The sequence below is a fragment of the Copidosoma floridanum genome, unplaced genomic scaffold, assembly GCF_036245765.1.
Source record: "Copidosoma floridanum isolate Cflo_tuat_1 unplaced genomic scaffold, Cflo_Japanese_pri ptg000001l, whole genome shotgun sequence".
Taxonomy (NCBI): Eukaryota; Metazoa; Arthropoda; class Insecta; order Hymenoptera; family Encyrtidae; genus Copidosoma; species Copidosoma floridanum.
Genome location: NW_028321878.1, coordinates 4,502,258 through 4,528,600, shown reverse-complemented (window position 1 = coordinate 4,528,600; position 26,343 = coordinate 4,502,258). Strand labels below are relative to the sequence as shown.

Sequence of the window (26,343 nt, the reverse complement as noted above, 5' to 3'; positions counted from 1 at the left end):
TTTTATTATTATAAAATAACTATTCTCCTCGGTACTGTTGCAAAAAAAAACCATTATCATGGCTACTTACAATATTGATTCATGTATATATATAATGGTGTAAAAATTATTTCTATTATTCACCTTTTTTTTTATCGGTACACGCATTTGGGTAGCTTACATTACCGACTGTCAAGTGTCAGGAAGGTTGCGATCGATCGCTCGACGTGGAGGGGGAGGGGCGAAGAGGCAAATATAAATGCTACCAATAGCAACTTCTACAGAGGTAAGAAATAAACATCCGCATGCGTTTGACTTGATCAAGTATTCATTTCAAAGGGAACGTCTTGTGAATTGTTGGATTAAATACTTGAAAAGACCTAAACATGACGACCGACGAGCAAAAATTCGATGGGTTATTGTTGTCGTTGGCTCAACAGCACGAAGGAGGTGTCAAAGATGTAAGTTCAAATCGTTTAAATTACGTTTACCGGCTTTTTCACATTACTCTTTGTAGGTTATCTTTCACTTTTTGTTTCCTCTTTTTACTCCTTGATCAACAGCTCAGTTTTAACAATAAGTCAATTCAATTTTCAGCTGCTTGAAACGATATTCAGTTTTTTGGCTAGAAAAACAGATTTTTACACAGGTGGAGGAGAAGGAGCAGCAGAGAAGGTATTATTGCATTAGCCAATTTTGATAACACAATGTGGTACTTTGAGGCTTTTGTGCAGTTATCTTTCAAACTGAGCTATTTTTTTTCAGCTTGTTATGAGTATACTAAAAAAGTACGAAGCCACAGCAGTAGCTAGGACAGAAACAGAAAAAGCTGAACGAGCTGAACAAGAAAGAAAGAGGAAGGAAAAACTTGAAAAAAAGAAAAAAGAAGAGCAAACTGCATCGTTTGAGAGTCTAACTGATGATGCAAAAATTGTAGAACTCACGGATGAACAGGCCAGCAAACTTCAAAGTGAAATAGATGCCAAAGTATGTGATTTTTTTTTGCGTTCTCTATTAACAGTTTACATACAAATGTATCTTGATCCTTGTAATTTTTTTGCAGAAATCGGTAGAAGAAAATAAACCTAGTGTCAGTACAAGTAGTACTGAGGATAAAAAAGATATTAAAGTAGACGAAGAAGAAGATGAAGAAGAGAAGAATAAACTGAAACCTAACATTGGCAACGGTGCTGATTTGCCAAATTACAAATGGACACAGACTCTTCAAGATCTCGAGGTAAGTCAAAAAAATTTGTTTCTGCATTGCTTTTTTTAAAACGCATGTGTTCAACTTTCATACCATCAAATAATAGAAAAATAAAACGGTATAGCTCAGTTGGCCAAGGGACACGTTATAGTCAAGTTGCCATTCTGAGATATGGCTCCTTTAGTAAGGTGCAAGTTCGAATCTCTATGTTGATTGCGTTCACTCATTTATTTGAGGTTTTTTTATGACTTGCGTTCTTATAGGTCGTAACAGAGGATAGGTGATGGGGGGGGGAAAAAAAAGGAGAAATAATTCAATACATGATATGAAAATTTCTTATTGTTACAATAGTTACAGTAAAAATAATCAATTGACTAATACATAAATAATAATATCACAGATACGAAAGTTTAAGATGAATAACAATGATGATAAATCGCTCAAATCCACATTGTTTTTTCGGATGAACAGAAAAACAAGTGGACATTAATATACGTTTCAACACATTTCGATGCCGAGTGGCTGTGATGCGCCAATAAACGTGGTGTCCGTCGAATCGAAAATACCCGAAAAATCGTTTGTGCATCTCCGATTTGAGAGATCCACGTGGCACGAAAAGAAAAGAAGAAGAAAAAAGTAGATAAACTCCAACTCGCGTGTCGTAGAGACTCCGCACAATTAATTAACGCATACAAGAGAGCAATGAGAATTAGTTTAACTACGTGGAATTTTCAGCTATCAACGTAAATTATAAACACGCGAGCGCTAGGTGCACGAAGCCCGAGTATAAAGTCCTCTGGACCCGTCATACTGTACTCGGGCGTGCACCGTTCGCCATTACGTATAAAAATACTGCTCAGATTGCTTGGAATTCTCCGGACTCGCTCGGCATACAGCGACGAGAGAACGAACGCCCAGTCCGATGCGTTATCCTCGGGCTCAGTTGTAGGAGGACCTACTCTTGACTCTCACTGAAACGACAAGAGAGAAACAATATAAAATCACGACTCCACTGTGCCAGTAGTATATTTATATACAAGCGTGTACAATACTCACTGTCCATGTAGATGACACCAGCAAGAAGCCCGATCATGAAGAGGAAGCTCATCGTGCACACGAGAACGGTGAGCTGGTTGCGGGCGCACCAGGACTTGCGGTAGCCACTGTTTGGCCGGCTGAGGCCGTTCACCATAGTGAAGTGGGTACTGCTCGCGACGGAGGCTGTATCAAGCTGCTTCGGTGCGGTTATCCGGGGCGGATGCAACGCCGCCAGGTTGGCCAAGTTCGCCGCGGTCAGCAACAACGTGCCCGAGGCCGCGCTCTGCGTGCATCACATTTCAGATCAAACAACATTCATACGAAGCAACGTGCGGGTAATACGTCTCAATGACTTACGTGAGTACTGGCGTTGGAGCCCTGGGAGGAGGTCGAGCCCCGGGAAGGCACGTCCAGCTGCTCGGGTCGTTTCCACGTGCCGTCGACCTCGCTGCCGGCGCTCCTACCGAGCAGGGAAGGTCTCGGGATGTGCCAGGTTCTGTCGCCCGTTGTCTGTTCGGCCAGTGTTGCGGCGCTCGGCCTGTAGGCCTGCAAGCACAATGGAAAACACGCCGACATCAATATTTAAAGCATATACACGCACGAGAAATCTTATTGGCCGAGATCGCACGCGGTGGAGGATCGAATCTCTATTACGGAGCCCCTGGGGGGGTCGAAACCGGTGAGTTGCGTCACGGCTGTCGTGGCCTATGTGCAGCGTAACCCGCGTGGGCAAGTATTTAGGTAAGAGTCGCGGCCTTCGCTCGCGTGGAAGCTCATCGAGAAAGTTCCGGTTTCGCTTTTCCCTGATGGACTCGTTAGTTTCGGAAAATACACGGCCTTTTCATCCGTACGTGTACGCGTGTGGGAGCTGTTGATGGGGAGATGGCCCGAAGCTCGTTTAATTGATTCTCGGCTCGAAAACTCGGTCGGGACCTTCTCTAGGTCGTCCGCGATTCACGTCCGTCGAAATTTATGATCCTCGAGGCGCCGAGAAACAAAAAAAACCGTACGCCGCCAGTTTCTCTCTCTCTCTCGGCGGCCGTGTCTCGCTGGGACTTACAGTTTTTGCCTCTCCCATTTTTTTTACTCGTCTCCGTTGTATAGCGCTACCGATGTTTTTTTTTTTTTTATTCCTTCGCATTTGGGAATCTCCGCGAGTTTTTTTTTTTCCACCGTCGTTCCACACATTTTTGCCGAAACTTTAATCATTATCATTATCAGGGTACAGTACGAAAAATTCCCGGCGTTTCGTACATATGCACGTTGTTGGCGCTACTTTTGCGTTTTTCGTTCCACCGTTTTGATTTTCTTCGTGGCCTGTGGAGAAAAAGACGCGTTTGTAATATTTTCCAACTTGGAGCGAAAAATTTTCAAGTAGAGGTACTACTTGAATCGAAACGCTTCTAGATTGTGCAACTCAAGGCACACCGTCAATATATCCTGAGGTCTGCATCGATCAACGGAACAATTCGAGCCGAGAGTATACTTATATCTACCAATGAAGGATCCGGATGATAATGCTCGTTGTATACCAGCGTAGTTTGCGCAATCGAGTAAAACAGCAACAACGAAACTCGAGGGGGAAGTTCATACCGCACCCGGTGTACAGAAGACGTACGTTCATAGAAGAAATTGACAAGTTGCGATCAGTCCCGCTCAAGCCGCAAGATTTTTCTTCCGACGCGGAATTCATTTGTTTCCCGTTGTACGAAATAATGGTGGTAGTTGGAAAGTCATGGACGACGCAATGATTATTTCCCCTGCCTTCCTCAAGTATTTATCGCGCGTACAAAGGCCCTTTTGTACAGTGTACTTTTCAAGTGTATATTTTCGATGCCCGTGGAAATAGTGTACAAGCGCGTGGTCTAATCAGTCCCGTAGAGTGCGTTGAACCTCATTTCGTATTCAAGAGGGAGAGAAAGGAGCAATAGAATAGGCAGGACGATAATCGAGATGAAAAATAACGGTGACTCGCGAGGATGAGCCAAAAAGAGAGAGAGGGAGGACAATCTACAATTGCGAGAGGTGTAACGTGTATTATTTGTACTACTACCTTGGAAACATGGGGGACGCGCGTACACAACGCGTGTACCTGTGTATTTATAGTGAAAGTTGTCAAATCGTTACGTGCGCGGAGATGGGTTTTTTTTTTTTCCCCTATCCTACCTCGTCTTCTTATTCAAGATCACTCAACGCGACAAGAGGAAAAAAAAAAAAAAAAGAAAACGAAGGATGCATTTCGCAACGGCGCTTCCGAGAGACGCCCATTTGCACGTAACAGCTGCAGATTAGAAAAGAGGAAGCGCTGGTCCACGACCGCTGCCGATGTGGGTGTAATCCCGAGCTCTTTCCGCGCGCGATAGAACAACCGAAACCATAATTGTATCAATCCAAAAAAAACAAATGTATGTAATCGGTACGCGACAAACGATCTTACGAATCGGCTTACAGCTCTGGAATACCTCGTGCGAAAAGTCACGTTCGCGCGTGCACGTAGAATTTCACTGTTAGCAAGTATCAATCCAAAAAAAAAAAAAAAAAAACAAATGTATGTAATCGGTACGCGACAAACGATCTTACGAATCGGCTTACAGCTCTGGAATACCTCGTGCGAAAAGTCACATTTGCGCGTGCACGTAGAATTTCACTGTTAGCAAGCGAATAAGATCTCCTTAAAATAAATAATACACATGGCCATCAATATTACCAAAATGAAACACATGTAACCGATTTAACGGATGACAAAATCCAACCGCCTTTTGTCTTCGTTCCTCAACCTTTTCCATCTTCCACACGCGCACGAACGACAAGAAAAGGTATACGATCGCGATCTACAATATTAATACGAACAACAACAATAGCTCTCTCGCCCCCGTGCACAATGCACCGAGCCGATCGATCTCGCGATCAGTTATCGTTATCTTGAATGATCGCTCGACACGCATACAGCGTTTCTCAATACTTGTTAGTTAAGTACCACCAAATTTTTTTTCTTTCAACGTATAGCGCACGTTATATATACTTGTGGTCTTACAAGCTGTCACGGCTAAGAAATCGATCGATCGGTAAGCACCACCGCGTGCGCGCACTCTCGGTCCAACTTGACATTCGTACGCGTGAAACTCGGATACCCACCCCTCTCGCTCACCGAAATCTCGCGTGCCAAGGATTGGATTAGATTAATTCTTTATTCAATCCTTGTGGAATAACCACGTATGGTTCTCAAATAATTTACAGATAATTAATAGAATAATAGGATACATAACAATTAATAACAATGGATGAAAAATACAGTGAAGTTGACAAAAGTAATAGTTCGCAATATACATATAATTAGAATTGACAAAATAATTAATAAAATTGGTAATAGTAATAATCGTGTAATTTGGCAATAAATAAATTTAACGCAATTGATTAGACTTATTTTAACACTATTGTAAGATTGTATAAGTTTGTTTTTATTAAAAATAAATAATTTTAAAATGTTTTTAGAGTCGTGAGATAAGGCCTTGTTCACGGTTCCAATCTTGGGAATCAGAATCAAGCAATTTATTAAAAAGAAATGTTTGAAATTTATTTTTTAACCTTATGTCGGAAACTGTAATGCCCAGCGAATTCAGAAGGAGAGTGGATTGGATGAGAAATGAGTGCCTGTAGGTTTTAGGATGTAGATGTTTGTAATGAAAAAAGAAAGAAAAAAAAAAGGCGTCTACTTACATTGAAGCCGGGCGCAAGCTCGTGACCGGCAAACTGATCGGTCGCGTGAATGTTGATCCTGACGTCGGACATACCGGTGACGGGCGCACTACTATGCGTGCTCGATCGTAACGATAAAAAAAAAAAAAAAAAAACGCAATCTGCGGGTCGAGGGTGTAGAGCTTTGCAAGCCCGTGCGTGCGAATGAACGGTTGGTTCGGCGCTATAAGGATACACGCGAGCGCGACGCTCTTTCTCTCTCGGCGTGCCGACTGGCTCAACTGTCGGCTGCGCGTGGCTTTTATACCCTCGGCTCTCCCACTTGCGTGTATGGCCGACGCGCGTTTCACGCGAGAGCTGCCCGCGGCCCAGCATCCCCAGCATCTCGAGGATATCCTACCCCTTCGTCGCTATGCTCGTTGTTTTCTTCGCGCTCGCCCGCTGCTTCTTTCGATTCGTTTTCCCTGGATGTGCGGGTTTCAATTACTCGAGTACTTATACTTGTTTCTGCCGCGCCGGGAAAATTTGGAGTTGGGCGTTTTCTCTTTTACTTTTGTACGAGCAGGTCTCTGTATCTACCCTTTAGGGGGAGAAAAAAAAAGGCTCGTGTACTGTTCGAGCGAGTCCATGGCGATTTTTCGTTCCTCAAACTGGTCATGTATGAAAATCATCGGTGGATCGGATCGTTGAGCCATTTCTTTCTGTTTTCGAAATTTGTCAAGTAAATTGTGTTTTGCCACTTGTACGCGCGTGTACTTGACGTATCCCACAACCGTTAACGAGTGGGGCTCGTAGCTGCATGGTCTCGAGCTCGCAAAAACATAAATCATCAAAACACAAATCTTCGGGGTGTTTGTTTTTCTTTCGTCGCCTCTGATATTCCCGATGAGCTAAGCACGCGTCATGCAAATTTTCAAAGCGTCGATGAACTTTGCAACTTTTGCATTGCAATAAGGTAACGTATGGAAATGGGCACAGAGGTCACCGAGGACCCTCTATTTTTTTTTTCTTCTTTGTTTAACGGGTAAACAAAGGACTCAAAAAAGCCGAAAACAACAAGTAGCTGTGTTTCGAGTTGCTTCATTTGTTTTCGACAATTTTACGATTTTAATGCAGGTTAAAGTCGCTACACAAATGCAATGCATTACATATACCACAAGTTACGCTATACAATATACCTATACTTATACAGTGTGTAGTGTTGAATATGTTTTTTCGTCTCCTCTGACGAGACGTCTGACTTACGTCAGTCTGGTTTTTTTCCTTCTCTCTCCCATATACCCGGCGTCCCTCTCTTTCTCTCTCGCCAAGTTACAACGTATATAGGCACGTTGCTTTCGTGGCGCCGAAAATAATTTTCAGCGCCGCGTTAAAGACAATATTAAGGATAACACGCCATCAATCACTATATCGGAAGGAATGCGACGGTGTGCGATGTCTTATTTGCGTTATTGGCCGTTCGCGCGCTCGAAAAAACCTTGACAATCACATTCACGTGTGTACATTTGCGTGTGTGCGCATGGCCTGAAAACTCAATGTGTATCATTATAAAATTACCCCGCGTCAAAGATCCAAATGGGATTTACGAATAACGAACCCATCCGGGTCTATTATAGTTTTATATACGACGCCGATAAATTATGCCAATCGATCACGGTGTGTGGATGCCGTTGAAAGCTAGATTGAACCTTTTTTTTTCCTTTTTTTTTAGACTCTATTGGCACTCAGGTGGGCCTAATTTTTTTTTATTTAGAGCAAACAACTATACCCGTGAATGGTCCATTTTTTTTTTTTTTTTTTTTTTTTTTGGTGAAAAAAAAATAATAATAACACGGGAGTGGTATCTACTTGGTGCATTTGACCGAGATGTGTATAGTAAACAAACAATCTTTCTTGAAACATTTACATTCAATTGGAGCTCAAACCCAATTTGTGGGCGGCTCAGTAGTCGTACCAAATTTTGTCGACTGTGAAAAACAAAAAATAATTATCATCACTCAAACTGTGTACACATTTATGTTGCTTTTTGCCCGTAAATTTTTTGATTAATGTACATAATCGATAAAAGTTGCAAATTTCCACCAGTACACCATGACCTTATTTTTATGTAATTTTTTTCCCCCCTGAAGATACATTTTACCGAGAAAAGTTGTAAAAAAAATTTTTGGGTCGTACATTTTAGTGGAGGGTGCGACACTGATGTTATCAGTGCCAAAAAAATAAAAAGTAGAGAAAAAAAAACGGTTTACATCCCTTGAAAGTGAGAAACAAAAATTGCACCAAAGATCCATATATAGATCAAGATATTATATCTCCTAAACAATGAAAATATATATAAACGTTTAGAACATTTGGCTGTTGTATAAGAAACAGTGACAGTCTCATGTGCGTGAAAAAAAAAAAAAAAAAAGTCATCTCGTAAAATACACGTACAGAAAACAAACAGACAACATCATGATGAAAAAGCCCGCACGAGTTAACATAATCGACGCAACGCGCCTTACGCGAGCAATGAGTTGGTACTTGTATACTTACAATGTATACCTACTCGAGTAACGCATAAGTAAAAGAGCGGCACTCATCGTCCCAAGAGATCAACCTGTAACGTAATGCACAACGGCGGTTCTTTCGGTCCACTGATAGATACGCATCAAGTACCGTGTATATTCGTCACTCCTCGTCGAGCGCCTCCGGCTGTAAATACACGACACACACACGCGCACTCAACTCGAAAGAAATTTCAGAGGCTCGCGACTGTATATGACAGGTATGTATACACTCTGGTGGATGTACCGTTGGCTCGCGAGCTGGAAAACGCGAGGGACAAAATACTTTGCCGTTGTCCCGAGATGCTGATCATGCTGGCCGTCAAGGTTTTCCGTCCTCGTAAAAGGCTACTTGCCTACACCTCATTATCTATCCGCGCATTTGTATGTATATATATTGCACACATTGTACGTACATCATTTGTGTACAACACCTTGGTGGGCCCGGCGCTGCACGAGTCATCCCACTTGTCTTGTACAATGCTCGCGTATCGGTAAAACCCCGCTTGGAAATACCCCCGAACTCACTGCGATAAACAATAACAAATAACGATAAATAGACGATCCCGAGGAGCCGTGACGTATATGGGTACTTGAGTTGGACGAAAAAACGAAGCTGACGGATGTGAGTACTTATATATATTATGGAGCCGCAAAAAAAAAAAAAAAAAAAAATGGACCAGATCGCGCCGAGGCAAACAAACAAACAAAAAACCCTACCACTACGTTCTCGAGCTTTTAGGTATAGGTGTGTATATGGTACGCCTAATATACTTGGGGGGGAGGTACAATTTAATACAATGGGTATAGTGTATATATATGCATCAATCAGTGCGAAAATGTACCGGTGTGTAGTGTGAGTCGAGTGACGCCAAGGTCGAGGTGTCGTATCTATACCGATTTACAGCCGATTTCCTCATACGTCAGCAGCACCTCGGTGCCCGGCCAAAGTAATCTAGATATACATAATACAAGTGCTGCGTTTCAGTGGGCCCATGTGTGTGTGTGTGTGTGTGTATACCCATTACAGTACAACATTCAACATATTATCCCTTGCGCTACACGCGTGCATGTGTAACACATGGACGTAAGGTCGAAAGGGATTGGCTTGCTCTCTCTCTCTGTCCATAAGTATACCCATTATATCCTGCATCACGTGCGCACACCGCTCGTTTATCCCCCTCAAATACGTCATCGGGTGGATTTTTTTCTTCTCTCTCTCTCTCCTTATTCACTGTACATACCGTTTCTTTTTCCCTCCCCTCTACACCGCGCTCTTTGTGCCCCTTATCTCTCTCTCTCTCGAACATTTAATCGCCTCGCTAATTGCGCCAAAAGCCATGAGGTCGCGGACAAACGTTTTTCCACGTGATTATCCGCCGAAACGTGATACTTGGTCGAAATGAGGAAAAAGCTCGTCTAGCAAAAAAAAATCATCTTTCCTTTGTATAATACATCACTCGCTGTTGTGGGTTGTATACACATTGTAATGACGATACTTAGTCGGTGCGCGTGCATCCCGCGCGATCAGCCACCGGGGCACAATTGGTCCGTGGCTATATTCATGTATACATTACACTGGTGACGTAAACACGTGCGTGCCAATTTATGAAAATTGATAATTGCATATGAAAGGAAAAAAAAGAAGAAGAGAAGAACGAGGTGCAGCAACCGCAGCAGCAGAGATTGCATTTCCGCGTCTGATGCTGAAGTATACATACGGATGCTCATCACCCGTACAATTATTATTATTATAATATAGGTGCACGTGTCGCGGCGCACGAGACACAGGCGGCAAAGGAGCTAATGTGGATAATTGTCGGTTCCCAATGAGCCGGATCTTACATATATACACAAAAATTACTAATCCCCGCAGCCAATCGATGATGATGGTTATCGACTCATTCGGCACCACCTCGAGAGTACGTGTTCAATAAACGCGGGCACATAAGGCTCCTTTCGTTTTTGTTTCGCTCCGCGAGATCTTGAACGTATAGTAATGACAACATGACCGGGGCGTGCGGTAATATATACTGTTACTTTTTCTCGACTACATGCCCCCCCACCCCCCTTGCACGCCGTTTTTTTTTTTTTTTTTTCATTTTTCTTATGAATCCTTAATAATCGGCACCATTAACATTTAATGGCCATCAGGAAATTGTAAAAGTAATTGTTTTGCGCTCTCTTTGTTCGAAAAGTGTGCAATATAATATACACGTGTGTTTGTATAAGGTGATTCTCACACTCGTTAAATGATTTATTGCTGCTCTGCACACAAACACACATCGCGTCAGCATCATTCATTCATTTATTCCTCCGAATGTGCGATTGTTCGTGTATACCCAATGGCACGGTCGCTGTCTTGTTAGTTGAAAATCATTCTTCCCGAGCTCAACTAGCGTTATTATCATACAATTTTTTTTTTTTTTCCTTCCTTCTTTTTCCCATGTTATACAGTGCACACCGAGTTATAAAAGCCAATTGCCGTTCAAGGCGCTTGTACGGCTTGTGCGGTGGTTTCGCAAAAAAAAAAAAAAAACTTTGTTTTGGCTTGTTTATTGTATTCCCAAGTTGTTGAACGATCCGCCGAAAGATGATGAACTGTCCCGCGAGTGTTGCTGTTTCTCCAGCGCTTTGTAATGATTGGGACAAAAAGCGCGTCAGTGCCGAGGGGGTTGGGTCGTCGAACGGAAAAAGATGCAGCCAAGGAGTGTCATTGAGGGGGGGAAAAAAAAATAAAATGAGAGGTGTGTGTACGTGCTACATGCGAACCGAGGTATATATTATTGGAAGACTAGGGGCCAGGAGTCATCATATAGGCGAGGCCTTCGAAATTTGCATCGCGTTCTTGGGTTACATAAATCTCATTGCGAGCAAGAGATCGTTAAGTTTGATTTTCCATTTGAGCAAAAAAAAAAAAAAAAAAAAAACGAGAGGGACAAAAAAGATGTGTATTAGGTATATATATTTGAGTTTTTCTTTGTGCGAGCGATATCGTGCGCGATTATGTTGTCTTGTAAGTACTGCGCGTTTCGAGCCTATATCATCTAATAGCCGTTATAAATGTGCCTCGCTGAAATTGCCACACATAGTGTGGTTTCCGCTGACAGGTGTATTCACGGAGGTGTGCTCCGCTCGTTTCATCTGATTAATCATTTTTCCGTTACTTCGACACGTATACTTCACTTACGATCGAATCGATCGCCTTCGTTGCTTCTCTCTTTTTTTTTTTTTTTTTTTTCGTTTTCTCTATCGCGAATGTACGGCTAAGTATTTCCTGACGCCAGTGTAATCAATCAGTCGACACAAGTAGGCGTTTCAGTTACCAAAAAAAAAAAGAAAAAAAAAAAAAAAAGGTTTTTAGGTCCGTTCCATTAGGCTATGATGGTGGATGTGGCTGCACATAATATTTATCTGGACGAAAACAAAGAAACGCGCGTGTGTATGTATATATATATAACAATTTGTATGATGGTTTAGGCAAACGTTATAAATCAATTGTCAGCGCGTGGCCTTGCAGTAGCATCGCTTGACTAAAACTCGAGCGTGTGCCCAATGTGGATACGTATCGAGACAAAGCCTATTGACATTTAACGCGTCTAATACGTAAATAAGTGAAGAGCAACTTCATAAATGAAAAAATAAAAAAAACTTCGATTATGAGTATCGCTTCCGGGAAAAAATAAAAAAAAATTTGCACACTTTGATCCCAAAACTGTAGAATTGGAAAAAAAAAAAAAAAAAAAAAAATAGTTTAACTTATAAACACTTTCTTTCCCGCATGGAAAAAATCAGATTGTCATATTTCTGAATAGTATAATTTTGTCCGGAATCTGCGCGAAAAAGGAAAAAAAAAGTGTGTCACACGCCTTACTCGTACCGCGCTCCCGAATTTTTTCATCCCCCCCCCCGTACATTATATACATGAGGCACGTGAAAGATAAAAATTGCCGAACATGCGCGTGCCCATCCTCGCTGCTCAATTGAATAAAAGGAGTTTGGTCGAATGTGGAATCGCTCGTGTAACCCGCACCCGTACTTACACACGCGCGCGTGTCGAAAGTCGTGGTGCAGGCCAATGGGCTGCCGAGCCTCGAAAAATTCAAACTTGGAAATCCCAGCAAGTCCGGTTTTGTCATCCGCTCACACGCACTCTTGTAGTATATATACCTACACCAGCGTGCTCCTCAAGATCAAGGCTTCTCTCACGCATCTATATATATACAGGGGCCTCCGGGGAATATGCTCGCCACCGCATGTATGTATATATGATATACCTACGTTTACCACACGCCCGAGTATAAAATCCACTTTATCGAGGATTCCCATCGGTGAATCCCTTTCCACCTCGGATGTGTTCACACCACGGCGTACCACATATGTATACACGTTGATGACCATCACCAGGAGCGTCGGCAGCGGTGGTGGGTTTTTTTTTTTTTTTTTTTTTTTTTTATTCGCATTTTCAGGATTCTCGAGTCATCTCTCCCATCATCCTCTACGCATATTATGTTACACCTTTTATACGCTATGTGGCAGACTATATAGCTCAATCTTTTGTACCACAAGTATATACAGGTATAGGTGTAACGACATGTATATCAATATACCCAAGCGCGCCCGTTCTTTATTCCGCGATTTCATCGGAGCAATCATTATCGCGTCCAACAATGTATGCTGCAGCGGCGATCGAGTGACGTCCGATGATTTTTCTCTTTTTGTTTTCCCCTATATATCTGCGGTGGCTCTCATCGACGGAAAAACCGCAATTCTAATACGCGGTCGGGGGATGTATATATATGTATGGGCGCGCAGCCTTGTGATGTCGGCCGCCATACAGGAGGTTGCACGCATAATACCTAATCTGCCGCGTGTGTGTGACTCATTGTGCATTATATAGACACGACGACACGCGACATTTACGTATGTAAGTATACTTATGTGTGCGACTGCAAACGCGCAAAGAACAATGCCGTTCGCTCGCGCCGTAAAGGCCAGTCACCTATGCGTGCTCTGCAGCTACGTGTCACACCCACACAACCCCTCTGGGCGACCCTCCCCGAGCTTTTTCTTTTTCTCAATTTTGCAAGGCGGATAAGTGCACCAATGACTATATTGTTTTATACAATCCCATGTATATAAATATATTGATTACATTCCTCGGACAAGCACCACGAGACGAGCCCTTGTGGGTATGAGTGATGGTTTTTCTCCATCTGCAAGTTACATGAATTTGCCGTATAATGATACGATATACCTGTACTGCAGCCCATTGCTGTCATTTTATAGTAATGGGGCTCCGGGGAAAAAAAAATAGAAAAGCCAGTGGCAAAGGGAGGGGGGGTGTACAGACGCGGAAAAAAACAGAGATCGGGGGATGCTCGCGCAGACAGCGGATAAACGGTGGGTATATAATATGTATATACATATGTAGACCGGAGCGCGGAGAACCAGTCCGGGGTCCAGGGGACCTTGAAAGCCAACGGGCTCGTTGGCGCGTTGTACGTGATGGCTCTCGCGAAAAACTGCACGCATCCGATGTATACAACACATGGGTGTAGATATATATAATATAATATATACCGGGAGACTGTAGCTGAAAGAGTGAAAGGATGTATTATACGCGATCTATTGCATACCTGTCCGTCTGGCTATTGGATCCTGCGGTGTACCGGTTCATTGTTTTATTATAAGAGGTAATAATACATTATGCCGGTCCCTAGTATCAGTAGCTGTACATAGGGTGCTTGCAACATGATATTGTGTATACACGTTACAGATAAGCTTGTTAACGGCGAGCGGGTCTCTTTTGTTTCGATTTTTACGAGCCCCGAATTTTTTTCTTTCCACCTACCCCGTATCTGGTATAGCGGCTAATATGATCAAACGCGATTAAATTTTTTTTCTTATCGGCCACAAATGCCGTAGGTGGATATTTATTTGCCGGTTTATCTTGACTTTTTACCGTTACAATGTTACATCCATGTATACCTGTACAAGTATACTCGATACAAAGTGAAATACTATACAAGTCCGATACGAAAATTTTACTCTCTCTTGCAAAAAGTACATTTCGTTTGAGGGTGTTTCGAGTGCTTAATCGACTTTTTAGACTGACTCGAGTAATTTTTTTTTTTTTTCGATCGGTATCCAAAATTTTGCGTTTGTGTATATACTTGCCGATGATGGTGGATTTATTTTTGTACTTTATGACCATAAATAAAGCATAAAAAACTTGACGCTTTATCTTGTTCCAAGGAGATTTACTTATACCGTAAAGTTAATTACGACTGTTTTTCGTTTGTTTCCTCGTTCAGCAAACAGCACTCGATCAAGTGTTACAATTTTTTCACGAATCTTGTACAGGTTTTCACCTATAGTTTCTTGCGCCAAAAAAAAAAAAATTATACAAAAACTCGAGCCTCGTCCATCTTCGTAGCGCAAACATTGAGATGTCAACCTAAAAATACAACGGCCAAGCAAAAGCTTATCACTATTGTAATCCGAAAGCGCAAACAAAGTTCATCGTTCGGAAATAAAGTATAGTGTAAAGAAAAAAAAAAAAAAGAGAGATATCTTTGCCTCAAATCTGCAAAGGCTTCAACAGTAAAGCGAAAAACAAGAAAGAAAACAATTTCGTTATTTGAGTATATATGTATACATGTTCGCGATAACAATATTCATCAATTTTTTTTTCCCATCCCGAAAAATGTCAAATAAATTTCCTTCGAACACACCGCTCGCCACTTTATTACCCCTCACACTTGGAAATGCCTGTATTTGTTTACTTACCCAAATTTGTTGTTGTTGTTGTTTGTCAAAAACAAAATCAAAAACCGTGCGAGTATTTTTCCCCTATTTTTTTTTTTTTACCAAAAAATGTAAAATGATGTCGAGGATGGGGGAAAAAAAAGTCCATCAAGTTGGCGGATCTTGTGCGCAAGTAAGTAACGCTGGGTGTTGTTTTTCTCCGAGACGAGAGCAAAAGGGCCCATCGGCGCCCTCCTCCCTTGCACGAAGGAACGCAGCCACGTTAGTGACGCACGCAGTCGCATTGAGCGGAGGGGAAAAAAAAAAAAAAGCGCGAATCGCCGTGGCGGATCTGCTACACGGCAACGCGCCTACTACGTCACATTTCTCAGATCTCGATCAATGAGCGAATGACGCGCGTTACAAGATCAAGGTCTCCTCTCGCGTATACGTATACCTATACACATGATGGGTATACCTGTACCCTCTCCGATGCTGGGAGGGAAAGTCACGTATATATGTATAGGATGTACGTATCGATACATTGTTCGCAGCACATGTGCCGACGTGCTCGCGTCTTTACTTACGCGTATCTATACGTACATCTTCTATTTTTCCTACGGAAAAAGGCTTCTTTGTTCCGTATAGATACGGTCCAGCAGCATCCATTGTTTTAATGTCATAAATATTACTTTTTTTTATTTTTTTATTTTTATGGTCAAAAGGCCTAACAAGATCGAGCCTTTCAAAGGGAGCATCCGGTCGGTCGAATTTAAGTAAGAATGAAAATTTCCAAGGGTAAGACAATAGACAAACTCGTATACAAAGAGAGAAAAAAAAAAAAAAGAATCAGGAGGTCGAGTTTATAGTTAAATTCTTTTTTTCCTTTCAATCATATACATCTACGTACAATATACGAACTTTGTTCAGTATATACAGAAACAAAACAAAAGAGAGGCTAATGCAAGGCTGTACGTAAATCCTCGAGCGTCCGAAAATCGCGACACGCTCACCGCTCGCGCCTCCCATTGTTATACAAGTCACGCCGATCAGACACCCGACAGTATAATATATAACACCCGTGTCCCTCGTTTTTTGGCACTGTAGCTCACACCAATTTGCCCCAATGGAGATTTACTACATTATGTTGCGTAAGCGCGCACACACATATAACATGTATAATAATCGACACACCCCTTGGTACACACCTTACCGATTTAAACAAAGTACAGGACGATTAAAAATGACGAGGATCTATATAAGTAGTCAACGTCTGGGAAAAAAAAGGAGGAATCTTATAGACGATTCTCGAGAGTGTGCACCGGTGATGTGACTATGGACAGACATATACTTACGTGCGCGCGTGAATCGGCGATGATCGGGAGGGACGATTAATCGGCGTTACGGGTCGCGATGGGATGCCTGTAGAGGCTCGTCGGCGTCGATGGGTGTACTTAGAAAAAAAAAAAAAAGACTCGTGGCTTTTCTCTCCTATATAAAATATCCGTCGCCGAAGCATATACATATACTTGTAAACCAGCAGTAGCAGCGACCGTAAGGACACGTAAATTATGAGCAACGGCCGATTCTTCTCTGTGCGGCTGTGTGAAAATTACAGGCATTAATTCTATGCGTTTTCAAGGCGATGCGAGATTCATTGTCGTTATTATCCTTTACTAAGTACAACCGCGAGGTAGGCGTCCCACCGTTGCCAGTTACAAGAGAGAGAGAGAGAGAGACGTTACGTTTTTGTCTCTCCGTATAATATATACCTTTATATGAGAATGTATCCCGACGCGCATCACAACTTTATATCTATATATTTATACGCGCATATAAAATGTACATCACGCGAAGCGCGGCCTCAAGCGCGCCTCTAACTCGTCCACGGACTAATTTTTTTTTCCTTTTCGAGTCAAAGTAGCCGATCGCCAATGCGCTCTCGTGTTTATTCTCATCGAGGCACGGTACACGCGTCTATTATTTTAATTACTCATCTCCGCGCGAATCGTTTTTTTTTTTTTTTTTTTTTTTTTTCGCTCCTTCATTACGCAACCTTTGGCAGATGGGGAAGGCTCCCGCGTTACCATCATTGACTCGAGCGATCCAGCGTTACATGGTATACTTGTACTTGCTCGGGCGTTGGGAAAATGCTTAGATTTTCGCTCGTTGTTTGACTTTGAGGTGTACATCCAGATGCTACAGATGTAGAGGATTTTTCATATAATATACCCGCGTGGTAAAAAGCCTCGGGTGTGGCTTACCACTGACCTTTGCAGGGTAGAACAAAAAAAAGTACCGCATAGGCATGGTCGTTCAATAGACCCATTTAAAGGGGGAATTTTCCAGATTCATTTACTTGCCAACTCTAAAGATGCAAAAGTTATGCTGTAATTAAACTTTTCGTTCTGGCGACAGCATCTTCGTTTATTTTATTTATTTATTTATTTTTTCTATAAAAATTCAGCCACTTGTTTGATGTTAGGTACATGTATATATTAGCTGTGCAAGCATCGTCACACGAAGTTCATTGGCAACGGCGGTGGCCTATATGCTGCATGCAGTTACGTCGGGACGAACGGCCGCGACGATTTACAAAGAACCACCGCAGAGCCCAAAAAAAAAAAGAAAAGAAAAGGAAACGTGTATTATACGTGTACGTCGTGACATTGAATTCCCCCGCTTGTGGAATCATCGCCGTGGCATTTCCCCTAAAACTCGGGGACCTAACCGATGCTTTATTTCAATTTTATTTTGACATTCCTCGTTCTGCGCGTGTCTACGGGCCTGCGTGTATTATATAAATAAATAAGTATACAGTCTCTATATCCTTCAGCTCTTTGTTTCTTCAATATAATTATGTCCCATATACCTATAATGTCACACGTACATTAAATATATGCGGACATTTCGACGGAAACTGCCGTTGTTTTGTTGGTTTTTTAACGGATAGGATATGGCTTTGCGCGTCGCATTAATCAACCGAGAAATTTTCCGTCGGGCGATGTTAACGGATACATCCCACTAAAAACGTTTGAAATACATCATCTGGAAGTTTGCCTGAAGGGTCATTCATTGATCATAAATCAAAGCCAAAAAAAAAAAAAAAAAAAAAAAAGACGAGAAAAGGACCGGTGTAAACAAAAACAACTCGAGTTAATTGGTAGATCATTTTTTTTTTTCCCTCTTCACGTATACTGTAAAAATACTTACAATGCAAAGCAAAATCAAATCCAAGCGCTGAGCCACAAAATAAAAATACCCATACCTGCTTACGTACTTGTATACGCGCAGAGAGTCGTGAATTACGTACATCCAGATCCATCCCGTGTTTTGCGCGTATCTTATACCATATTTATGTATATACGTAAAACACCTATGATTAGATGCATATATATATAATATGTGGACGCAAAATAAATATACATATACGTTGTACAAAGGCGTGCGCGGTGTCAAGGTCCTCGCGGAAGATGAGCCGGGCCCAAAGACCTCCGATACAAAGATTTATTGGATTATTTGCACGTACGTACCCTATTTGTTACAAGGCCGTTCAATCACTCCGTTCATACTTATATATATATATATGGAAACACTTGTTGGCTCGCGTCCCATACATTCTTGTATACTTATAAGTTGTGTCGCTCATTTGTAAGCTGCTCGACGCTATCGAGTATACATCATCATCAGCCACCTAAGTTTGACGATTCGCTCGTGCATCCTTCCTTACTCCGATTGCCTACGAGGAGATAAGCGATCCTACGTGCACCGGGATAAGTATATATACATATACATATACAGGCTTTGTATTATTAGTATGTACTCATCATCGTCATCATTACCGCGGGCCTCGGCTGTTTTCGTCTTGTTATTTATTTTTCCATTTGTCACTGCACGGATGGCGCAAAAAGTAGCGGTTTTGTGTTTTATGGTAATGCATCAACGGTATGTGGACGATTATCATCATTGTTGTCATTGTTGTTGTTGTTGTTGTTGTTGTTTGCGCGGCTTGTAATTAGGCAAGCGCGCGCGACACTCGTTTTACATAAGTGCGCGAGAGAGAGAGAGCACCGCAGAGAGGCGCGCTGGTGCGCGGAACGAGAGACTCGAGTAGGTATACATATATATACGTGAGAGCGAGGGAAGGACGAGGAACGCGAGGACGCGGAGGTGGAACTCAAATTCGGCAAGGCCGTTCTTTGACCTGACGTCGACTATACGGCAGATGGCTCCTCGTATACATATGTCTATACAATGTATATGATGTACGTCTTGTAAAATCCTCTGTTGCTCGACATGGGCGTTTTTTTTTTTAGCTAAAAATTTTTTTTTTCCTTCCCTCTCCTATTATTTATTTCCCCATTCGTGAATATGAGGTATTTTTACGCGATTTTTGAGCGATTATTCATGCAAATTCCGATTATCTCTGTTGTGTCCCTCGATCGCTGCGTCGTGACTTGCGAAACTCATCACATGTTACCTTCCAAAGGATTGATAAAATTCAAAGTTTTCCTGCACCTTTTTGTTATTTAGCTGCTCGGTGTACTTATTAGGTATACAGTGCAAAATTACAAACGGGCTTGAAAAAAAAAAAAAAAAAAAAAAAAAAAAGGTCTTACGATCAATTGATTCCATAAAACATTCGTTTCAAAAACAAGAAAAAATATTGTCTTACGCTTGCAACTGTTTTCCTAATTTCTGTGAAGAAATTTGTTTTCTATATTTCAGTGTGCGCATGGTTTGTTTGAAAGACGTGAGTTTTGGCACGGAAAAAAATTATACGTGCCACCGCTACAACGTAACTTTATGGCCATGTGAGATAACACACGCCTTCGCTGACGAGGGGATATCCCCGTAGGAAATTTCACTGGCCTTCCGATCGCCTTCGCGTCATCTTGGTATTGCGCGACATACGTCTGACATTTCCCACATTTGCGTCTCTTCACGTAACATTTTATGTAGTAATCACTCCCGGGATAATTTCTTTGCCTATACGAAACTCTGATGAATTTTTTTTTTTTTTTAATGTACACACGCGAAAGCGTAAAAAACAAGAAAAAAAGAAAAAAAATTATTACCTTTGAATCGATCGGAAGATTCCTTTGTGTTCCGAAACGGTGTGTAGGCATGTGCGTATGTATAAAAATTTTTAATTAATTCCAACGAAATCTCAAATGCATTAGGTAACATCTTTTTAAAGAATAATTAGACAGAGGAAGGAAGAGAGAACGTTATAGTCGCATCGCGTATAAATATAGCCGTGATCCATTTCCACGCATCGTTGCTTCCCCTTCGTGTACGTATACTTAGGCTTTTTCTCTCTTCTTTTTACTACTTATGTACTTAAGTACCTGTATAAGATGTGCGCAAAACTGAAAGCACATACTCACAAAGTCACCGAGTTATTGTATTATTGCGCGATATCGCGTGTATTTTTCAATTAGAGTAAAGTAACAAAGGTGTAGATTTGATTTCCGACACGCGCGTTAATCACCACCATGGAAATGAAAACTTTGCTCAACATTGGATTTTTTTTTTTTTTTTTTTTTTTTTTTTTTTTATTACCCTTGCTTGCAGATAAGAGTGCCGCTAAAGGTAAACTTCAGCGTGCGACCCAGGGATGTCCAAGTGTCCATAACAAAGAAGCACTTGACGTGCGGCATCAAAGGACAGGCGCCGATAATCGACGGCGAGTTTCCCCAGGAAGTCAAACTCGAGGAGTCGACTTGGGTCATCGAGGATGGCAAAGTTTTACTCATCAATCTCGAGAAGGTATAGGATTTTCCTTTTTTTTTTTTTTTTTTCTTCGATTCAACCGTACAATCCGCTCTTCGAGTACCTGTAACGGACAAACGTTGTCTGTAGGTGAACAAGATGCAGTGGTGGTCTCACGTTGTGACCAGCGACCCCGAGATCAGTACGAAAAAGGTCAATCCAGAGCCGAGCAAACTCTCCGATTTGGACGGTGAGACGCGAGGTCTCGTTGAAAAAATGATGTACGACCAACGACAGAAGGAGCTCGGTTTGCCGACGTCCGAAGAACAAAAGAAACAGGATGTCATCAAAAAGTGAGTTCTGTTCGACACCCTATCCGATCCATCGCATCGGTAGTGTACAAAATGCATTCAACGTTGCTGGTTTTATTTTCAGGTTCATGGAACAGCATCCGGAAATGGATTTTTCAAAGTGCAAATTCAATTGAACATCAAAAATCTTCATTTAAACTTGTTCGTTTCGAAAAATTTTCACTTTTTTTACGTTTTTCGTTTTATACATGTTTTTGCATCAAACTTCATTTTATTGTATTCAATGTTTGACGTCAAGTTTCAAAAGGACATTATTCCTTATAGTAAGTAATGCAAATAAAAGTTTTTACAATTTTTCATAGCTCTCGCTGCTTCAGTCTTCTGCTCGAACAGCTTTTTTTTATATTTTTTGTTAAATAATGTAATATTGTTAGCGTGATTTCATAATAAAATTAATCTCACACATTTCAGCTTACGCTCACTTCCAAGCTGTTATTTATTTTGAAAAATCTCATACAAAAAATAGTTAATGTTTTTTGCCACCTTGTTAAACTAGCGAGACCGTTGTACAGGAAAAATTGGTCCAGTATACATGGTTTTACGAAAATCTAAAAGGCAACTCTTTACATGCTAGTCAACTTTTTCGATGGCATTACGATTTGTTCGATAGTAAAAAATAAATTAATATTTATAAATTACTGACTTCTCTACAGAGACAAACACATATTATTAAACACTGTAACTAATTCACTAACTCTTGCACATTAATAATTAAGTAAATTTGAACTATCGAACCGTGTAGGCATCTGTTTGCTTAATAGTTTTGACTATCCAATTAACGTAATTGGATAGACGCGCATAAATTCCGTACTTGCCGCGTTTACCACAGCCTTCACCGAAACTAGTAATCCCAAAGACTGTCCAAGGATGATCTGTTTTTTCCGGATCCTTGCAAAGAAGAGGACCTCCACTGTCACCTGAAATGAAGGTTATTGATTAAATTTGCAAGAGTTAGGATGGCAATTAGATTCATTATGTTCGATAAATCATACTGTACCTGCACACGAATCCATTCTTCCTCGCCGATAACCGGCACAAAACATGTTACTCGTAATTTTGTAGTCAACGTACACATTTCTACACATCTCATCCGAGACTATTGGTATCTAAAAATTTTCGATTCAATTGAATAGTTGGATATCACAAGTTTTTTTTTTTTTAATTGACGCAATTCGCATACCCTCGCTTCGTGGAGAACGTCGGTACCAAATTCATGCGACGTGTTTGACTTGCCCCAGCCGATAATCGTGCAAAGCTGATCGGAGGGCAAATCTTGCCAAGCAGTTGGCAAACACGCGATACCTCTTGTATCCGACGGCGTCAGCGTCACCGGTAAACGTAGTAGAGCAATATCGTTATCCACAGTATGTGCATTGTACTTTGGATGAGTAATCGAATAGTCGACCTAGCAGTAAAAAAAAAAAAAAAAATGATGTGGGTTTTAACCGATCGACCTACAAAATGTACAATCACAAGCCAATAGCGAGAGAAACGTACCTTCAATTCAATTTCAGAGCCCTCTATCACCGAGAGGTTGTACTCCCCGATGCGAACGGAAAGTCTTTTGCGAACACTTTGATTTTTTCAATTTTTTATTATAACAAAAAATTTTTTTCAACATCATTTGTAAATTATTGATGAAAGAAAGAAAGAAAAAACAATTTACCAGTGAGCGGCAGTCAAAACCCAGCGCGGAGAAACCAAGGTACCACCGCAAAAAGCCTCCTGAGAACCAGCAACCGTAGATTTAATAAGTACATGTCGTGTGTGAAAAAAAATTAAAATGATAAAATCGAGAAAGTGGCTTACTCCGTATCGATTCAAGACTGCAACTTGCCAAGGCCAGCTGCCGGGTGCCGTAGGACGGCCACCAATGATCCTCGTTAAGTAAGCCAGTCCCGAATTTTTCCTCGACACCCCGCACTTCCAGTTATTTTCTTCTTTGGTGGTCGAATTTTCTATCCCATTCAAGCTTAGATCGTAACGATCTACCGACAAATTCAATAAACAAATACTTGCGATTTACGCTCCGGTGGATAAATAAACAAACAAAAAATCCCCTGGACTCACCGCCACTCGCATCCTCGTAATTATTGCGAATTATCCTACTGATCCATGTTTGACAGTAACTCCCCTCGACGTAACAGTAGGCGCTTTGGCGAATGACTTCCTTCCAGCAAAAGCCGGGCATCCTGCACCACCTGCGTAAATCGCACAACCGTTACGGGCACACTGTATACGTAATGAAAATTGTTGTCACGGAAATAATAATAGAAACGGTGAAAATGTCACCTGCGTCGGTGGGTGGTGCAAGACTTGGTGCACTCTGACCATTTGCTCCATTTTCCGTAGTGGCCGCCGAACCAGCCGCCCACGGTCTCGTCCTCGTCTTTACCCCGTCCGTGGCGCGGTCTCGCTTTTTCAGGTACCTGTGCATTGTACACGTCCGTTAGCTTGGGAGTAAATAAATAAATAAATAAACAAATAAAAAAAATATGCACGTAGAGTCACCTGTACAATGTGAAATCGGTGAGCTTTTCGACGAGCCGCCCTCTGCTGGTACTGCTGGTTGCAGTTTCTCGATCTGCGGCGTCGCGCGCTCCCCTCGTGAACGCAGGGTCTCTCATCCTACGGACATTTATCAAGGCAAGCCGTGAGAGAGATGAAAAGAAAAAAAAAAAAAAAATGGCACGAGCTTTTCTCGGACGACTTACTCGTATCACCGCGTTTCCGCATTTGTTTTTCGATTTGCACCTTCGCACGCGATTTTGCGTGCAGTACTTGTTGTCGCAGACCGACCACTTGCTCCACTCGCTGAATACTGTTTCTAGTGACGATGATGATTCTGCGTTATAATATAATGGTGTCGTTAGCAGAAAAAAAAAAAAAAAAAAAAAAAAAACATGATCAACAAAATACTGCATCGATCCGAATGATTCGACAACGGCAATTATTTTTATCCGTGCCATTTTTTGTCCCCCTCATCCTTCTCGTTAACGAATAATCGGAAAACTCCGATGCTAAGCAGTTTTTTCTCCGCATGCAATGCAAAAGAAGAAAAGAAAAAAAATAGCGTCTGTATCTTACTTGTGCTTTGGCTTTCATGGCGAGGCCTTTGGTTTGGGTAGACTCGATCATTGAAGACAGCCACTGCCGTCCGATCGGGATTCTGCAACGAAAGTCGCGATCAATTCCAAAAGAAAAATAATCCTTCGATCGATACACGATTATACAGGCTGTCAACGATTTTAAATTCGAACGACCGACGGCAAAACAAATCAATTGACCGGTGCGCGCTAATGACAACCGCACGGGTCTCGGGATCGCTAAACAGGTGCGTCGAGCCGAGCGCGCGTAAGACGACCCGATCGACCCAACGCGCATTGCAATTCAACGCTGCGGAGTATTTTATCAGTACTTTTCTTTTTCCTTTTTTTTTTTTTTTTTTATTTCGTCTGATCCCCCCTTTCTCATTGTTATCAGCAAAGAGCCGACATTCCAATTGGACTCGCGTTTGTATATGAATATAAAACTGTGACGCGTAAACGTATACGAAGGTATCCGGTTGCCGTTAAATTTACGTGCGAGTATCCGACGCTCCGAAACGTATGATAGATGCGAGCGTATATGCGTATGAAACAAAACGAGCGCAATTAGCAAAATTGATGCAATTCGTTTGCACCAACAGAAAAAGGGGAGGGAGAGAGTTTCGTGTACGCATTGTTGATATACGCGGCGGGATGATTTCGTTGGTTTTGCGCGCAGATTCGACGGCGCGTGTATATAAATATCATTTGCAGAGGGAGGAGGAGATCATCCGCGAGTAGTGTGAGAAACGGAAGCTGAAAGCAGTTAAAGACGAGGCCGAAGGAGGAGGAGGAGGAGGAAAAAAATAAAAGGGAACGAAAGGGAACCCCGGCAGTCAGAGAGATACCGCCGCTGTGTACCTACTCTCTGCTAAGTGTATGACTGTATATACCATATTAAATCGGTATAGGTATAATATACGTGTATGGGTATATATACCACTTGCAGGGAACCGGGGATAGGTATATATACGTGCCGCAGGAAGCTATGGGAGCCGATGACGCTCGAGTCGGGAGAATTTAGCGCTCTCCTCCTCTCGATCTCCTTTTCTTTGTGTCCTACAGTAGTTTTTCTCATCTCCCGATTCGTATCATCTATATATATATATATATATGTATTACACGCACATTGTATACCGGCCATGCACGATATGATTTTACCTTTCTGCGTTTGTTCACGTTAAATGGGTATGGTAACGCCGCAGGATATTGACCCTATACGAATACGAATAATGGCCCTGTACGCGTGTGTCTCAATGAAGGAACGTTCCACGAAAACAACAACAAAAGAGAGGCGTAAAAGGATATGCACTTGCGAGGGAGGAAAAAAAAAAAAAAAAGAAAAAGAAGAAGAGTAAACGATGACGAAAGATTGGTAAAAACAAAAAAAAACAAAAAAAAACTTTGACGGTTGAGGAAAAAAAGTTGTAAAACAATAGACTCACCGTTGCGGGAATGGGGGGTGGCCTGGACCACTCGGCGCTTAAGCCGAGAGCGAGGAGTCGGAGCAGGAGGAGGACGCCGAGCATCATCCTCGCTGGTGCGGGCTGGACCCGCGCCTCATGCTGCCCACCCGTTGCATTAAATGTACATCAAATACGTGTATGCGCACCACCTCCGCAACGCGCTAATATATAATTATATCGTGTGTACTTGTGCGTGCGTGCGATGAGTGGACCCACGTGCCGATATACGACGAGACCGGAGCTCATCAGCCCGAGCCGCCACTCTGCCAGAGCACTAATAAGCGATGCAGCGGCCGATCTCTCTTTCACTCCTCTCTCTCTCTCTCTCTCTCTGTTTCAGCTCATTCTCCAGATGAATATCTCTCCCGCTATACACTCCCTCTCTGAGATGCTTGCATGTGTAGGTGGTATATATGCACTACTATATACACCTTTTATTTTTCGCTCTTTCGGAGTCCCCGTCTGATGTCCCGTCGTCGAGCCGACCCG

At 42.0% G+C, this 26,343-nt stretch overlaps 3 protein-coding genes across 3 annotated transcripts; 1 reads left to right on the top strand and 2 right to left on the bottom strand.

Moving 5' to 3' along the window:
* The first annotated feature begins 260 nt into the window (after nt 1-260).
* On the top strand, nt 261-21,657 carry nudC (nuclear distribution C, dynein complex regulator). The gene is made up of 7 exons (XM_089589195.1): nt 261-440; nt 577-654; nt 745-966; nt 1,043-1,216; nt 20,794-20,988; nt 21,082-21,284; nt 21,367-21,657. The coding sequence occupies exons 1-7, from the start codon at nt 366-368 to the stop codon at nt 21,416-21,418; spliced, it is 999 nt and encodes a 332-aa protein (XP_089445321.1). The 5' UTR covers nt 261-365; the 3' UTR covers nt 21,419-21,657.
* LOC106642816 (uncharacterized) lies at nt 1,508-6,177 on the bottom strand. The gene is made up of 4 exons (XM_014357701.2): nt 5,942-6,177; nt 2,582-2,770; nt 2,243-2,507; nt 1,508-2,157 (listed from the first exon to the last, which is right to left on the bottom strand). Exons 1-4 carry the CDS (start codon nt 6,011-6,013, stop codon nt 2,126-2,128), a joined length of 558 nt encoding a protein of 185 aa, XP_014213187.1. The 5' UTR covers nt 6,014-6,177; the 3' UTR covers nt 1,508-2,125.
* A 50-nt stretch (nt 21,658-21,707) lies between the features above and the next one.
* On the bottom strand, nt 21,708-26,132 carry LOC106642813 (uncharacterized). Its single transcript, XM_023390170.2, has 12 exons — nt 25,834-26,132; nt 24,390-24,471; nt 24,017-24,147; nt 23,814-23,930; nt 23,595-23,731; nt 23,373-23,503; nt 23,112-23,290; nt 22,969-23,027; nt 22,800-22,875; nt 22,483-22,707; nt 22,300-22,408; nt 21,708-22,219 (listed from the first exon to the last, which is right to left on the bottom strand). Exons 1-12 carry the CDS (start codon nt 25,918-25,920, stop codon nt 22,029-22,031), a joined length of 1,524 nt encoding a protein of 507 aa, XP_023245938.2. The 5' UTR covers nt 25,921-26,132; the 3' UTR covers nt 21,708-22,028.
* Between the last annotated feature and the right edge of the window lie 211 nt (nt 26,133-26,343).

What these genes read in the sequence shown, in the direction of transcription:
- nudC (XM_089589195.1), top strand. Translation starts at nt 366, where the DNA reads ATGACGACCGACGAGCAAAAATTCGATGGGTTATTGTTGTCGTTGGCT. An exon ending in GAGAAGGAGCAGCAGAGAAG is followed by an intron (nt 655 to 744) that starts GTATTATTGCAT and finishes ATTTTTTTTCAG; the next exon opens with CTTGTTATGAGTATACTAAA. An exon ending in AAAGTGAAATAGATGCCAAA is followed by an intron (nt 967 to 1,042) that starts GTATGTGATTTT and finishes ATTTTTTTGCAG; the next exon opens with AAATCGGTAGAAGAAAATAA.
- LOC106642813 (XM_023390170.2), bottom strand. Translation starts at nt 25,920, where the DNA reads ATGATGCTCGGCGTCCTCCTCCTGCTCCGACTCCTCGCTCTCGGCTTA. An exon ending in GCGGAAACGCGGTGATACGA is followed by an intron (nt 23,931 to 24,016) that starts GTAAGTCGTCCG and finishes AAATGTCCGTAG; the next exon opens with GATGAGAGACCCTGCGTTCA. An exon ending in TGCACCACCCACCGACGCAG is followed by an intron (nt 23,504 to 23,594) that starts GTGACATTTTCA and finishes CGATTTACGCAG; the next exon opens with GTGGTGCAGGATGCCCGGCT.
- LOC106642816 (XM_014357701.2), bottom strand. Translation starts at nt 6,013, where the DNA reads ATGTCCGACGTCAGGATCAACATTCACGCGACCGATCAGTTTGCCGGT. An exon ending in AGCTTGCGCCCGGCTTCAAT is followed by an intron (nt 2,771 to 5,941) that starts GTAAGTAGACGC and finishes TTGTGCTTGCAG; the next exon opens with GCCTACAGGCCGAGCGCCGC. An exon ending in GCTCCAACGCCAGTACTCAC is followed by an intron (nt 2,508 to 2,581) that starts GTAAGTCATTGA and finishes TGATGCACGCAG; the next exon opens with AGCGCGGCCTCGGGCACGTT.